Below are 16,559 nucleotides of genomic sequence, written 5' to 3'. Positions count from 1 at the left end.
GGATACCATAGTATTGCCCATTTATCATGTAATTACTCCCAGAGTCTGAACTTGTGCTCTCATCAGTTCATACTTAAATAGAGTTAAGTTGAATCCTGGCTCTGGGGAAACAGAGAACTTGACCTGCATTTCCTTTTTCCCAGGTGGTTATCACATAGGCAGCTGTTCCCTCTTACTTCTGGTCTCACAAGCCAGTTACTTTGTATGTATTTCCTTATAGAAATATCTTATCCACACTCAGCTTCAACGTCACCATTTATCATTTATTATTATTAATTTTATCAATTAACTTTTAACCTTTAAGTTTGTCTTATTTTCAACTTGGCCTGTTATGTTGAAGACCGGAAGAGTTCCAGTAATGACAAGTCCTAGTTCCTAAAAATAGATTCAGAAAGAAAAGGCAAATTAGAATTACAATTTAAACTTTGTCATTCTGCATTAGTCTCTGGTATCTGACTGACTCTGGATTTTATGGTTACATTATAAAGAGACACAAAGAATTATTAAGGCATTTTGAAAGCTTTTTAAAAAACTTCTATTTTTATTTTCTTTAAAACGTCAATGAAAAAGTCTGGGAAATAATCAGAATCGATTAGGCAGCTACTGAAGTATGCAACATCTAAAATAATAGCCCAAGAGAGCACTGCAAATAACTTTAAAAAAAATAAATAAATCAAAGGATACTAAATATTTCAGTCACCCTGCCCTTCCACCCTTCTGTTCACAGTGACAGTTTACCTGACATCATGGGATTCCATCAGCAGGCTGATAATAAAATACTGTTTCATAGGATTTATTTGCCTTCCTTTTGCTAGCTTCATTCTTAATTTTTTCATGCCCTAAGCCAAAGGCTTCATGCTACATCACAGATGTAGAGCAGGATAAACAGAAGAAACGCACTATCAATACTGCATTTCTGCAACAGTCTAGTTAAATACTACGCTGTTCTAAAGATGAAATAATGCTTCTAAATACCCTCCAAAATGAATAGTACTTTTTGACAAAGTAAAATAATGTAGCTAACGGTAAGCATCAAATCCAACAGTCTGGTCATGAAGCAAAATACACATGAACAAAAATAATGACCTAGTGTTAATCAGAATGGACATAATTTCAGATATTAAATGAATCCAAGGAGAGCGGTGGAAATTAACCGATTTTCAGGTCAGAGTTTTTTTCTTTTATTACTGCTATCTATAGCAGTTACATATAGTTTTGCCATTATTTCATGTCAAAACTACATTTTCAAAAGAGCAACACTTTAAAATGATTTAAAAATTACCGCTTAAAATTTCAAATTTGCTAGGCTGAGAAAATGTTAATAACCTTCTTGTGAATAATAATAACCCCAAATCAACATCTCATGACCCTTGTTCTAATTCCAGAAACAGCACGGCTTCGTGGAGAAAATGTCTTGGGCAATAGTTCATAATCATGTGGGAAGCCCAAAAACAATGGGAACCGAATTAAGGAAGGACAATCACACAGAGGCTTTTAGTATAACAAGATACCAAGTTGTTTGGGACAAACACAATTAAGAAAACAGCTACACATAATTGGTGCACGATGATACACATGGTGGCTCTCGATTGAGTTGTAAGCCAGAATATTCAACAATGGAAACAGCCTTAGTTAAATATGTAAGTTCACATTCCCGATGAAAATTTTTCACCTCAATAAAGTCAGATTATAGATAATTCATACAACTTGTTTCCAAAACATAATTCTGTAAATACTCCTTTCGGAGAAATTACTATTTGAGTTGCAACATATATGCACAGCTTTTAAAATGCTAGAATGATATACGATAAAGTATATATGGAGACAATCAGCACTCACATTTGCATTTATACAGAGGATGGTAATTTGCTTCTAAATATGGTAATATCTGCCCTAAAATAAGATACTAGACTTCTAACAGAGGAGACAACATCACTGATGAACTCATTGGTGCCCAATTTCTATTTTGTCTCTCATTTACTAAGAGGACAAAAAAATTGTACTCTATTCCTAGACACTGTGCCAGTCTCTAGAGGACAAAAAAGAGAAATAAGATTTCTGTTCTCCAGGAATTTATGTGATATTTTTATTTTCTTGATTCCAACTCTTTTCACCTTTCTTTTTGTCCAAAGAACCTCATTTTACCTCCCAAATAAAATGAACCATCCACAATACTGTCCCAGTCCTGTTTCTGTTCCTACCTCCAAGTGACCGAGATAGCATCTTTCCAACATACCCAGCACCTGCCCGATCATACCGCACCCTTTTTGTGTGGCTTCACTGCTCCCCGCCAACTGCAGAAACCTCACCTGAACTCTCAAGTTCAGCTAAACTATCACCAACTGTTTAAGCTCACCCTACACCATCCCCAAATACACAGCTTTTTTTCTTCTGAATTGCCAGAGTTCTTCTCATTGTTCTCATTATGTTTATTACATTTTTGCCTTGGGATAGGTCTTGGAATATTTACTTTTTTTTTTTTTTAATGTAACCGGCATGCACTGAACAGCATATACTGTGAATCTTCGACGTGCAGAGATTATGGACATGTAATTAGAAATACAAGACACTCACTTTTATTCTCAAGTTAGTAAAAGAATGCTCTATGTGTCCACTGGCTGGCCAATTCCTGTGACTCTTTTTTTTTTTTTTTTTCCTTGTTTTACATTTAGTTTCAGCTTATTAAACAGCACATTTAGAACCAAAAATCTCTCCCTAACGTCACGTGCGCTATCAGTAAGAAGCTTACCAACAATGCAGACTGCTGGTTAATGAACTTCTGGTCATAGGAAATCCTACAAGGCATAATTATTGACTCCTCCTATCATACCCTGTCCTGTGATGGATTCGGAAAAATGAGGCATTTTGACCATAGCCTAGATGACCATGTGACCTTAAATAAATATGTGATGTCAAGAAGGAACACTGGAACACTGGATGGTAATTTTAGCTAGGACTTGAGGTAAGCAAGCTTCACTTTATCTTTCTTAGCATGCAAAGCTGCTGTTAATAGTGCCTATTTTTCTTCCAACTTCCTGTATATGTTTATTTTACAAGAACCAAATGATAAGTAATTCTAAATGGATTGCATTTTGCTCTTTGGGGTCATCACTGCATTCAGAGAAGTAGTATCAGCATATAATTGTACTCTAAGTAGGAGAAAGGGTTATTGAATCAGCATTTACTTTTCAGGGCTCAGTATTTTGGTTCTCCCTGATATATTACATTAATCAAATCATCAATAAAGTCCTCTCATCAAGATTAAGCATATGAATAAATCTTAAGTATGTTATTTACTATTTATAACTTTAACACTAGGAAAAGTAAAACGTACATTAAACAAGTTTTCTGAACTTAAGCTCTAATGCTATTTTGAGCTGAATGATTCTTTGTTGTATGCACATGCATGGAGTGAGGGGACCGTCCTGTGTATTGGACAACGTTTACTATAAGCACATAATCCCTGGCCTCTACTGATGAGATGCCAGAGGCAAGCCCTCCCCATCCTAGTCACAATAATAGAAGACATCCATAGATACATGCTAATGACCTGTGCATGGCAAAATCACCCCCAACTGAGCACCGCTGCTTTGAAATACCATAGCATACTTATATTAAAACTTCCATTACACAATGGAAAACGTAACGTTTTTGTTATATCATACCACGTTTGATCATTTCAATGGCTTATTTCCATAAAAATATGGGGTTGAATTTGAAAGCAGAGATTACATACAAAGAGGTTATTAGGTTTGTGATGACTTCAGAGTAGGCTAAGATTCTTTGCCTATTTCCTTCTGAGCTTTGTTGGGTATGGCTTGAGTTGTGGAGGCTGTACATGCATCTGCTAGCTGAAGTCTACTTTAAAAACCTTTCCTCCAATTTTTATTCAAAGTCTGCAGTAGCAGGTATACATTCACATGACTTTAGCATACTATTTTTTTAAAGATTTTATTCATTTATTTTATATAGAGAGAGACAGTGAGAAAGGGAACACAAGCAGGGGGAGCGGGAGAGGGACAAACAGGCTTCCCTCTGAGCAGAGAGCCCGATTTGGGACTCAATCCTAGGACCCTGGGATCATGACCTGAGCTGAAGGCAGACGCTTAACGACTATGCCACGCAGGCATCCCAGTACTTTTTTTTTTTTTTTTAACATAAAAATTCAAAATGTTATTGAAAGGGCCACAAATTCAAGATTTGAGGTTCGAGGGGCGCCTGGGTGGCTCAGTGGGTTAAAGCCTCTGCCTTCAGCTCAGGTCATGATCCCAGGGTCCTGGGATCGAGCCCCGCATCGGGCTCTCCACTCAGCAGGGAGCCTGCTTCCCCCTCTCTCTCTGCCTGCCTCTCTGCCTACTTGTGATCTCTCTGTCAAATAAATAAAAAATTAAAAAAAAAAAAAGATTGGAGGTTCAAAATCCCACATTCATAACAGAATACCTAAAAAATAAAGTAACACTTTACATCTGTGATTAGACAAGTCTAAGTTTTTAAGTGTATTATCTAAATTCTAGCAAAAAAAGGTTGCACTAGAAGAACTTTTGGAAACGATAAATGTCACCTAGAAGGTAGCAGAAATGGCTGCATGCTTTGGTTAGGATGGTCTGTGGCTGAAGAGCCAGTGTCTTACCAGTGCATCCAGGTACACATTTGTCCATTGGACTTGCTTAGCCTTGTCTCCTGCTAACACCATTGGTCTACCCAGAACATCCAAATATTCCTATTAAGAAAAAAAAGAAAAAAAGAAAGAAAAGGTTAAGGGGTTGAAAACTGGAAATGCTATACTAAAAACAAAACCAAAATAACTCTACAGAAGAAAATTACCTAGAGGTAAAAATAAATATGGACTCAAAGAGAGTAAATATATAACCATTTAATTCCTATTTTGGACAGACCATAACTGGTATCTCTACATACTTTGAATCAACAATATTCAGCTCATGTTGTTTATACAATAGATCTACCCCAGTTTTTTTCTAATAACAAAACATTCTTTTTCTGAGGTACAGCCAATGATAAGTGAAATACGTTCCTTGTGAATTGCTTTACGTTAATCTAAACTATTTAAGTCTCTGTGATTTACTGGATGGAATCACGCAAATGTGAAATAATAAAGCAGCCGCATACTTGCTTTCATATCACAGATTGTTTGGCTGAAATTCAAAGCTACATTTAAACATATCAAAAAATAAATGAAATACTTGTGCCAAGTAAGACATCAGACTGAAGTGCAGCTGCTGTTTCATTTCAACATAAAACATAGTCAGTATTCAGTTCTACAGATGCCATGTTATTTATGTTCAATTTTGACTCGGTCTATTTTGTGGATCCTCAGTTATGTTTAAAGTTGAGTAAGGATTTTAAATTTTTATGAATACTTGAAAATAATATACATTTAAATTAATTTGCTTCACTCTACAAGGTTATTTAACAGGCATATTTTAAACTGAATGGTTAAATGTGTGATGGGGATAAGGAAGGCACTTGTTGGGATAAGCATGGGGTGTTTCATGTAAATGATGAATCACTACATTCTACTCCTGAAACCAGTATTACGCTTTATGTTAACTAACTAGGATTTAAATAAAAATTTGAAAAAAAATCAATAATTAAAATAAAATAAAATAAATGGTTATAGAAAAAATCATCTCCTTGTTGAAAGTTTTATTTTAAACAGGTAAATAGATCTACAGAGGTTATTTGAGAAGTTATCTGAATTCTGGTTAGAATCCATATAGTTTGTCCAGATTAAGTATTGCTTAACTTTCTTTGTGGGACCTGTACCTTGAAGAAACTAATTTAAGTCATCTGAAATAGAACCGAGTTCAAGTTAAATGAAACAAGACTGTTAGTAAATTTTCATTTTATTTATTTTCGGTGATGTTTTTAACATCTTAGAAGAACAGCACACATAGTTTTTTACCTGAGTTTTCAATATGTGAAAACACTTGGAACTTTAATGAAACAGCAATCAATACATCACCATGATACTCATCATTTCGTTACAAATACAATACTATGGATCATTTTTTCACTTTCACCTATTTTCTCCAACTGGCCATATTTAAAGCAGCAAAGAAACATCTTTTTCTTTGAAAACATAATTTAAACAAATTTTTAATAACCATACCTGAGTATTGATTCTTATTGCTCCAATGGAAGGAATTTCATAATAATAACCTGAAACATACACATACATATTTTTATATATCTAAATATCATATTACCATACATGGCCACGAAACTTTTTAGGTCTTTGGAGGAAAAAAGACCTTTTTTTTTCACTTCTAATTGAGCAAACACTAACATATCAATACCACCAATAAATGCAGAAAAGGTTGGATTAATGTATATCCCTAACAAATGCATAAGCTTTGTGAGAAATTTCACTATGTTTCTTATAAACTGTATCAGATATATATGTGGTTTTTCTACTTCACAGTAGGGAACCTGGCATTATTTAAAATACTCTATTGCTGGAGAAATTCTTAAAGACACATGATAATGGGTATCTGACAATTACATTTATATGAAATATTTGCCTAAATATGATTTTTGTAATAAATTGAGGTTCCCTTTATTGCTATGTGATCAGTTTTTCAAATAACATTTTCAGTTTTTTTTCTGTGTACATAGGGAACAGAGGCTCACTACACAAAACGAGAATTACCTAGGAATGTGTAAGATATTTTAAAGAAAATTCAACCACTCAGGAAAAAAAGGAACTTATATGTCATACTTTCTTACATGTACGTTTTATGTAATTCAGATATTCGTTCATTTCTAATTTTTCAGGTAAGATTCTATTTGATGAGTAGCATTAAGTATCTTTAAATAAAGCATAGAATGATATCAATATATGATATCAGATATCATATGATCAAATGTCTGAATTTTTATATACTATAATAGTAATAGTAATAATTTCCAAGTGTTTTGTGTGTGGGTTTTCTCCGCAGAAAACACATTTAACATCTTGGCATACCTGGGTGGCCAGTCAGTTAAGTGTCTGACTCTTGGCTTTGGCTTGGGTCCTGAGACTGAGCCTGCATCAGCAATGTGGGGGCTGCTTAAAAAAGACTCTCTCTCCCCCTTCCCTCTGCCACTCACAACCCACGCCCCCCACTGCCCTGCTCTCTCTCTCCCAAATAATCTAAAAAAACCCACAAAAACCAAAAAAACAACATTCAACATCTTACACTTGTCTCTATTCCCGTAAACATTAGCTACAACTGGATCTTAAAAGAGAATACGTAGAACAACAACTACCAATTTAGTTTTAGTATTAAAATGCGGTCGAGAAAGCAGATCTGTTACCTTTATTTTCACAGGCCATCCACTGAATAGGTCCTCTGTCATAATTATGCTGACCAACTGAAAATGTGAACACGCGCACCTGGTGAATGGGAACACAAGGATCCGTTAGGCTGCGTGCAATTTAACTGATGGCAACACAAAAGAGCCAAAGCAAAAAACAAATGAAAGCATGCTTTTCAGCTGATAAATGTGACAAGAAAAATCAAGGCAGTCAATCTTTCAGGAAGTCACCAGAGAGAAACCCCATAACCTACTCTCAACAGGGACATCAGTCACTCAGTTTAAGACAGTACTTGGGTGCCTGGTACCCGGTCCCGATCCTAAGGTTGCATATTCAAAGAAATGGCATCTTTTACGCCCACCCGACTTCGCCTGTCTCACCTGGTTCAAACATATTATCCGCATACCTAGTCACTACAAAAAATAATCAGTAGAAATAATAATTCCTATTTCATAAATATGTGATTATAACAAAGTAGGTAGGAGGGAGGTCATGCTTTTAGTTGTTGAAGGCAATTATCTTAGTGATAGTTTCACTACTTTCACACCATGAAAATATTTAGTATGTACATACATGATTATGGTGTCCTATTACTTTCTATAAAAGAGAACTCACATACATAAATACGCATGTTAAGCTCCTAGAATTTTGAAAGATGACCAAAATATCGACTGTTTCTAATGTGCTATAAGATATGCAAATATTTTTAAAAACTCTGTTGAGATCGTTTTTAAATTATAGTAACATAAACGTTTATCAGAACCCATTATATTTAATTATGAAAAGACTGTAATTTCATAATAATATAAGAATATAGAGGATAAATTCAATGTCAACAAATTTTTAACAAAATGGCTATTTAGGATATATTGATTTTTACCAATTTAGTAATCTAAGTAAACCAGCATTTTAAGTTAAACATTTTAGCCTTTTCTAAAGATAAACATGCAGAAAATCACTTTTCCATGAATTCACATTCTGGTTTGAACTATGTTAACAGCTTTTCCCTAATTCATGTCGATTGACTGTTTGAACTGACATTTTCTAATTGTTTCGCCTGTTTCATCTTTGCACATGACCGCAGAGCACAAATCTCAGAAGAGATTTCACATCTGTTTTCTGTTCCTCCACTGGTCTTGGCCACACAGAGATCACTTCATAACAATCCCTGTCCCAAAATGTACACTGGAGATGGTGCTGTTTCACTGGTAAAGTTTTCTGTGAGCCACCCTTCACTCGTCCTGGCTTCTGGCTTGCCTCAGATATTTGCAGGACACATCTGAATTTGAATCATCTCAACTTAGAAGGACAAGTGACCTATTCTACGTTAACGGAAGTTGCCGACACCTATCTTAACCCTCAACCTGTATTCCTTAAATGTGCCAATTTCCTTTTCTTAAATTCTAAAAATTTATTTTGGGGGCTGTCTATACAGATCATATTTCAAGGTTAGTGTTGCCTCTGACATAGTTGAACTTACTCCTAAACGGAAGTATTTCTGTAAACAGGTATGTCACCCAGCTGATAATTCAATTTCACTGCTATACCTTAAACAGTTGTCACACGAATTAAGGGCAGGGAAAAAACCCAGATGCCCCAGAAAGCATGGGGGAAATCTTCACAGTGAAGATTTGAAAGTGTGCCTCAAATTTTCAATTTAAAGCACTGGTTTGTCTTAGTGTCTCTCTTGCCACAACAGTGTTCTGGTAAAATATTTTTCCACAAAAGACTTTTCAGTGAAGAGAAATAAATAAGACTAAATGAATTATTCTATCAATGTACCTGGGAGGCAAGCATTTCTACTAACATAGGGGTTCCACTTAAACACATACCATGTGATTTTGACTGATGCTAGTCATCAAACAGTCCAAATAAACACAACCCAGTCAAAATACATACTAGTAAAAAAGCAAAACAGAAACTTCCCTCAAACAACAAAAATACTCGTTGCTTTGTTTTACTCCAAAAGTTGTGGCTAACCCTGAGGTTTGCAGACATGAAGATCTTAGAAGTTATCCAAATTAAGAAATTCAGAATCAGACCTGGGTGTAGAGGTGTAACATTTTAAAGCACACCAAACAGTGTGTGTGTGCCTCTCCCTGTGTGTTACTTTGCCACACAGAACCTCAGCTCTGTAAATAAAAGACTGACTGAATTATTCCCATAATTTCATAATCTGTACCTCTTAATTTTTATTTGCCTTATATAGATGTTGTTGACACTATTTTTCTGAAATTTCCCTCCCCATGGTGACTAAGATCTTAAAGAATTTTAAATTCAACCTTCTTACAATTTTTCCAACTGCCTTACCATTACAGTATTTCCAACATCTTTCTAATATACCCAAGACGCTTATATTTTTCTTGGTAGATACACACATGTGCATGTGTACATGCATGCACACACACAGACACAAACACACGCACTGTGTACATTTTAATGATTTTATAGGCTGCTCAAAATTTTGATATTAATCAAAATTTTTGATATTAATCAAATTTTGATATTAATCAAAATTTCTTGGTTGAGAAAAAGTTTAATACAGAGCACCCTAGCTTTTAAATTCTTTGTGTAACAGTGAAAAAGCCAACATAAAAACTATTCCAATCCCAACTGCCATACTCATGTTACATTTCATTTCTCGCCTTACATATTTTACCTAATTATGTACTAAGAATTTTAACTTCATTGATTTCAGGCACATGTGTAATATACAATGTTATAATGCATGTTCACAATAAACTGGTAAAATTTACAAGATCATGTTTACATTCCTAACTTTTCTGTTTCGAATTTTAAATCGGTTCATTCTTTCTAGTCTGTGCTCTATGACTGCCACCCTGTGGAATAGCAAATGAACTATCTCTGAAATTCCAAATGACAAATCCATAGAGATGATTGCTACCCTCATTCCTCTGATGTTTTCCACTTCTTTAAATTTACTGTTTTCATTTAGCTGTAATTTGGGAGAAAGAGAAAAAAAATAAAGCAATTCCTTGAAATAGACACAATGCAAAAATTAAGGTAAATTACATTCTCAAGGATATATTTTTAGAATTCTTTTTAGTATATTGGCATGATATATAAAAACAAATAAAATGACACATAAAAAACTCAAAATTCCTAATGTGTAGTCACACAAGCTAAATTTTTTAAAAAAATATTTACTTTTTTTACAGAGAGAGAGAGAGCACAAGTATGCACAAGTAGGGGAGCAGCAGGAAGAGGGAGGGGGAGAAGCAGGCTCCCCGCTGAGCAGGGAGCCCAATGCAGAGCTCCATCCCAGGACAACCTGAGCCAAAGGTAGATGCCTAACCTTCTGAGCCACCCACGAGCCCCTAAATATTTCATCTAAAGTCTCAATTAAGCAAATTACTTACTCTGAACCATGCCTTCACCAAAGCAGTCAACTTTTGTGGAGGAAAAATTTCTTTATTCATGCCCAGTAGTGCATTTGTAATCCCAATACAGGATTCACATAACAAATGCATGCCAGAAACTTTGTAAATAAAATATTTCTAGAAAATGTGTTAAATGTTCCTCCACTAATCTGGATGATTTTTTAGTTAAGCTCATGTTTTTAAAAAATGGCCTCTTCAGGGTCATATATGAGACATACACAGTTTTAGATGGACTTAAAAATATTTTTCATCATGCTGGAAATTGGGTTTTTAGTAGAAACTTTTAATTTACAGCAAAGTTGTTATTTAAAATAGATTATTAATTTGTTTCTTACAATATACCACCATTTTATAACTTTGTCCTACAATTCTGGACTTCTGCTAATCTGTTTGTTTTGTTCTGTTTGTTGAAGACTAAAATAGTTGTCTTCAATTAAGATTTTTCCAAAGCCACAGGGTCAACCTATTTTAAAAAGCCATAGGAATTTCTTGTTTCCCAGCAGAACCCAGTTACTGGAAACTGTCACCTCAACAATTATCAGTTACCCAGAGTTCAAGTTTAATTTACAATAGGCAAATCTCCAAGGAATAATGGAACTGAGACTATAAAGAAAAGAAGCCAATAAAACTAAAATAAAAACTTCAGCTATCGAAACATGTTAGAAAAATGATGTAAAAAATGGGTTTTATTAATTTAGTGTGTGTACTGAAATTTTTGGCCTTCAGCCTATAAAAATACTAGATTGGATTGAATATTTTAGGAGAAAATTCTACAGTGGTTACCATAATTCACAAGAACAGAATCCAGAGCATTAGAATAACCCACATCCCTAGTTTCCTAGTATTATGAAATAAATAAAAGTGTCCACGTCCACCTTTCACACTAAGTTTACTTTATAAAGCCCAATGATCTGAAAGGTATTTGCAGTCTGCAAAGTTTTGATGGCTTAGCTTAATCTGTCTTAACCTCTTAACGCTGCAAGAAGCATGTCCCTTAGTAGAACAGTCCTGCTGTCTGACTACAAGGAAGGCTCCTGGGTGGGCAAATGATTGGCATAGCCCCACAAGGCTGCCCGGGAGACAGAGACAGATGACAGGCTAGGCGCATTCCACGTGAGCTTAGAAAATCTGGTCTGGATATCATTTAAATTCTTGACTCTGCCACTTAGTAGCTGTATGAATTTAACAAGCTATTTAACTTCCCAAGTTTTGGTTTTCTTAATTCCAAAATGGGGATGATGATGATGATGGTGGTGGTGGTGGTCATAAAAATATTTTTATCATATGATCATCCCCATTGTGGTCATAAAAATATTTTTATCATATGATCATCCCCATTGTAAATGAAATGATACATATAAAGCTTTTATGTTACATGGAAAATTATAAGTTCAATCACTATTAACCATGGTAATGAGGATGAGGAAGAAGAGGACTACAAGTTCTACCGTCAAATTATCAGATTTCCATGGGGTTACATTTTCCATGAGTGAGACACTAGCCTACTATGCCTCAAAAAGAACTCAAAATAACTCAAAATGACACCTTTCTAGAAAAACAAATTTGGCTTGCTTTATTACATTTAGCAATGAACTAAAGAAAAGGGGCCAATATAGTCTAAATTCCATTGTGTCCCTGAGATACATTTACATGAAATTTCCTAGGGTCTGACAAAGGCAGGAATTTAATCAAGGACTATTGAATTTGTACAAGCAAATAACACCAAATCACTTTATAAAGGAAAATGAAATGCAGTAGTCACATAGGTTTTGCATACGTGATCTTATTAAAAAGAACTGAGTGGCTCTTTCTCTCTGGTGTCCTACAGTTTGGGTGGATAACAACATTGATACATGCCTTGGAATTATGTCAGTTTTTAAAACTTATTAACACCAATTAATATATAATTAACTCACAGTGTCATATAATCTGTGAGTTCACCCTCACAGTGTCAGATTATAAGTAATTTCTAGTTCTCCTTCCCTCTGCATACGTTTATAGTTCCTGATCAAGGAGGAATAAGCTATGGGAACACTGTATTTCCAAGCAATTTGTAGCTCTGCCAAGACTATCATCAGCCAGGAGGTCAGAAAAGAAGTGATATAGGGATTTATTTCACATATTCTTGGGTAACGCCAAATACTTCACTGGCACGAGTAATGAGAGCAGTTGTGAAAAACTATGTGTTGGATGGATTAGAGTAAACGGAAAGATGCCATCAATGCAAACATTTCTTGTATAAATGTAAACCCTCCTTCCTTATAAGATGATATATACAAGAATGGAACATCAATTCTACTCCACATTCCAAGCATAAGGAAATAAATATTGTTTTAAATGATTATCTTTTAAAAGAAGAACAGAGCTATTACATTTTTCTTAAGTTTACGCATTTCTTGTAGTTGGCTCCCTCAGGAGCTTCTTTACTGCGTATTTACCGATACATCTAACCCATCAGTCAATATCTAGCAACAACGGGCAGCAAGCACTGCCCTAGCCCCAAAGGATTCGAAGGTCCATTTACAGACCGACATAACACCCACTTCATAGAACTTCAAGCCCATCTCATCATCTGATAACGTGAGCGTGAGTCACTAGAACTGTCACCAGTAAGTGTAACACACCGACATAATCCCAAGGCGTGTATCTGTGTTACGCACCCACATGTAACACCTGACAAACATCTTTTTGGTTCTTTACGACCACGTATACAAACCGACGTGACCACTGCATTTTGCTTTTCTTTTTAAAGTCGTTTTGTGTTACTAGAACAAATTCCTTCATGGAGGGAAGTTCAAGGCTAGTGAACAAATAATTAAAATAACAGAAAAGGGGAATCTGGGAGAATGAGAGACAGACAGATGACAGACGGTTCTGGGAGTCTGGGGGAAAGGGAGTGCCCACAAAGACTGAGCAGAAAAGAGGTCTGCAGAGGTCTGTGGGAAGCGGAATTCTTCATCAGAGAAGCGAGCAGCCTCAGAGAATGCAGAGCAGCGGACTTTTTCTGGTCTAACCATTGAACCCAAACAAAGGGCAATCCTGATTCTAGGTGACAGAATTCTACCTAGAGATTAATTCAGGTGCATCTGCTGTACTTTTTCTGTATGTCTTTCTATATACTTTGCAGTTCTTATAGTCCCTAACTTCATTTTTCATTAGACTTTAGATATTAAGTTAAGGATTCTGTAAAACGTGTGGTAGTACTCTCACTGAAACCTGAAGAGAATGTATCTGATAATATTTTCCTTACTTCAGGGAATGAACTGTCAACAATTTTATATTAAGAGAAACAAATGTAAATAAATCTGTCAGAGAGGAAGACACACACACACACACACACACACACACACCCCATGCCTGTTAAATGGATAATCTCTCTATTGGCAGGGCCAATGTTACTGGCAATTACTCTTTTCAACTCTATAGTAACTCTGGCATAAATAACATCCTTGATTTTTATGAACAAGGGTACATTTTCTTTTTTTTTTCTCCCCCTTTTTTTTTTTAAGATTTTATTTATTTATTTGATAGAGATCACAAGTAGGCATAGAGGCAGGCAGGAAGAGAGTGAGGGAAGGAGGCTACCCACTGATCAGAGAGCCCTGATGCGGGGCTCAATTCCAGGACCCCGAGATCATGACCTGAGCGGAAAGCAGAGGCTTTAACCCACTGAGCCACCCAGGTGCCCCACAGGTACATTTTCGATTCTAAAGCTGGAAAACTTTTGGTAACTGTTGAAAGTGGCAAAATACCTAAAAGCAAACTTTTTTAGAGCAGTGCATTTGTTAAATGGTATTACATATTTTACAAATCTGAACGCCACATATATTCAAACATTGCTTCCAAAGGTTTCATTCTTGCCTGGGAGGAGCCAGGCAGGGACAGGAGAGAAGGCAACAAATTACTTTCCTTACCATCTTTTGAAAAATTAATTGACTATGTTCACTGTTACTATATAAAACATAGGCAGATTCCATCATTTGTAACTTGCTTTAGATATCTGTTGGCTACAGATTATTTCTTTCTACCATGGATCTGACAGAAAAATAGGAAAGACATCCCTAATCACTTTCTAAATAATTTTTTTTAAAGATTTTATTTATTTGACAGAGATCACAGGTAGGCAGAGAAGCAGGCAGAGAGAGAGGAGGAAGCAGGCTCCCCGCGGAGCAGAGAGCCCGATGCGGGGCTCGATCCCAGGACCCTGGGACCATGACCTGAGCCGAAGGCAGAGACTTTAACCCACTGAGCCACCCAGGTGCCCCTCTAAATAATTTTTAAAAAGTAACAATGCATCTCTTGTCAGCCTCTTACAATTTTAGCTATGCATTCAAATCAGTCTGTCATAGTTCCCATTTGCCCCTCTTATTCAATTTACTCATTATTTTGAAACTTTGGTTTTATAAATTCTTGATGCTTTTGCATTTCTTGATTACTTCCAAGAATTAAGCTAAGAATCCAAGGAGGGTTTTCTACCGGACTAGACGATCTTCAGTGTGTATGGCTAACCGATCTTTCTGCTATTCTACAGAAAACCAAGTATCTTTAATTTCGCTGGGCCTGGGAATTATCTTTCAACTCTGTGTCTGGTTTCACTTTCCTTTACTCATTTGTTTGGACTTTATGATAGAGTTCATTTTAGTTTTGGCACCATTTTTAAGGAAGTGTCATACACATGGGTGAACCCTAAGGAACGGCATTGCTGCAGGTAAAGATTATAAAGTGAATGCATTTTAATATGGAACAGCTGTGTGAGGAGATTAACACGGACTCCATTTTAAAGCTGTACCTATCTATAATCAGGTAGATTAATTCCCAAGAGTAATGCATTTCGAAAGAACCCAAACATTTTGTTCTAATTCTCCAACCTTTTGGCCTCATTAAATTGTGCTGTTTATCTGCAGCCTCATTCATCAGCTCTCTGGATGGACGTACCTCGGCACACCTAACCTGGGCTGCTCTGAGTGATTTCTAATGTCATCGGGATGACAAATGAATGTAAATGAAGGATTTAGCAACAACACTGATGGCAAGCAAAAAGGCTTGGGGGGAAAGGCAGAATTCAAAGAGGAGTTTCCAGATTTTTCTTTTAAAGCTCATCCAACTTTCTTTATGATTGGTAATTTTGCTACTTTGAGAGCCGCAAGTGAACTCTGTTGTTGAAGAATAGGTTTTAACATAAAGCTCTAATCACATGCAGAACTTTTAAGAGTCTTGAAAGTTTTTATTTTATTCAGCCTATCAGATTTTTACATGCCGGCCATTTGAAAGATAAGGCGGCTGGTGAAAATCTGAGTTGATCAAGTTGCTATGTAACAAATATTAATTTTCCAAGTAGGGGACTGGTCTGTCATACATGGTTCTAGATAGTTTCACTGTAAACATCTTTGCGGCAAGCAGTTTCACTCCAAACATCTGACTGCATAAGTATTGGCTTTAAGACAATTTTGCTATAGAAGATAAAATCACAAGAAATTAAATAACACCATTTACAAAGATTTAAAAGACCTTTCTTGTGAGATACGAAATACTTGAATACATTCAAAATGTATACTGCAGATTCAGAGTAATGCTGCAAATCTCACTGCTTTTATTCTGCGGGTTATACCTAAGCACTGGTCTTTAAAGTCTTTCATTCTTACTGTTAATATTTTTCTGTGATTTTTTTGGCTTGTTCATTTGTCTCATCCTTTGGCATCATGCTTTTTTTTTTCTTTTTTTGCTAAGATCTCTTCCTTCACCTTGTGACAGGTAACAGTCTCCAAACACAGGATGCCTATCTGTCACTAAGCTTTTGTGTGCATATGTGTGTATGTATATATGTATGTATATATATATAT

General features: G+C 35.7%; 1 protein-coding gene across 7 annotated transcripts in view; it reads right to left on the bottom strand.

Annotated features, from left to right (window-relative positions):
* Positions 1-16,559, bottom strand: part of CACNA2D1 (calcium voltage-gated channel auxiliary subunit alpha2delta 1) — a 496,060-nt gene that overhangs the window by 59,705 nt on the left and 419,796 nt on the right. For all 7 annotated transcript variants that reach the window (XM_032873243.1, XM_032873244.1, XM_032873245.1 and 4 more), the window contains exons 13-16: positions 7,318-7,396; positions 6,131-6,180; positions 4,631-4,720; positions 298-375 (exon numbers count right to left, since the gene is read on the bottom strand). In XM_032873243.1, the coding sequence (XP_032729134.1) occupies positions 298-375; positions 4,631-4,720; positions 6,131-6,180; positions 7,318-7,396 (297 nt within the window). The remainder of the gene's footprint in view (positions 1-297; positions 376-4,630; positions 4,721-6,130; positions 6,181-7,317; positions 7,397-16,559) is intronic.

The sequence above is a fragment of the Lontra canadensis genome, unplaced genomic scaffold, assembly GCF_010015895.1.
Source record: "Lontra canadensis isolate GAN:19392208 unplaced genomic scaffold, GSC_riverotter_1.0 scaffold48, whole genome shotgun sequence".
Taxonomy (NCBI): domain Eukaryota; kingdom Metazoa; phylum Chordata; class Mammalia; order Carnivora; family Mustelidae; genus Lontra; species Lontra canadensis.
The sequence above is the reverse complement of the archived record's forward strand: the minus strand, read 5'-3'. Positions and strand labels throughout refer to the sequence as shown.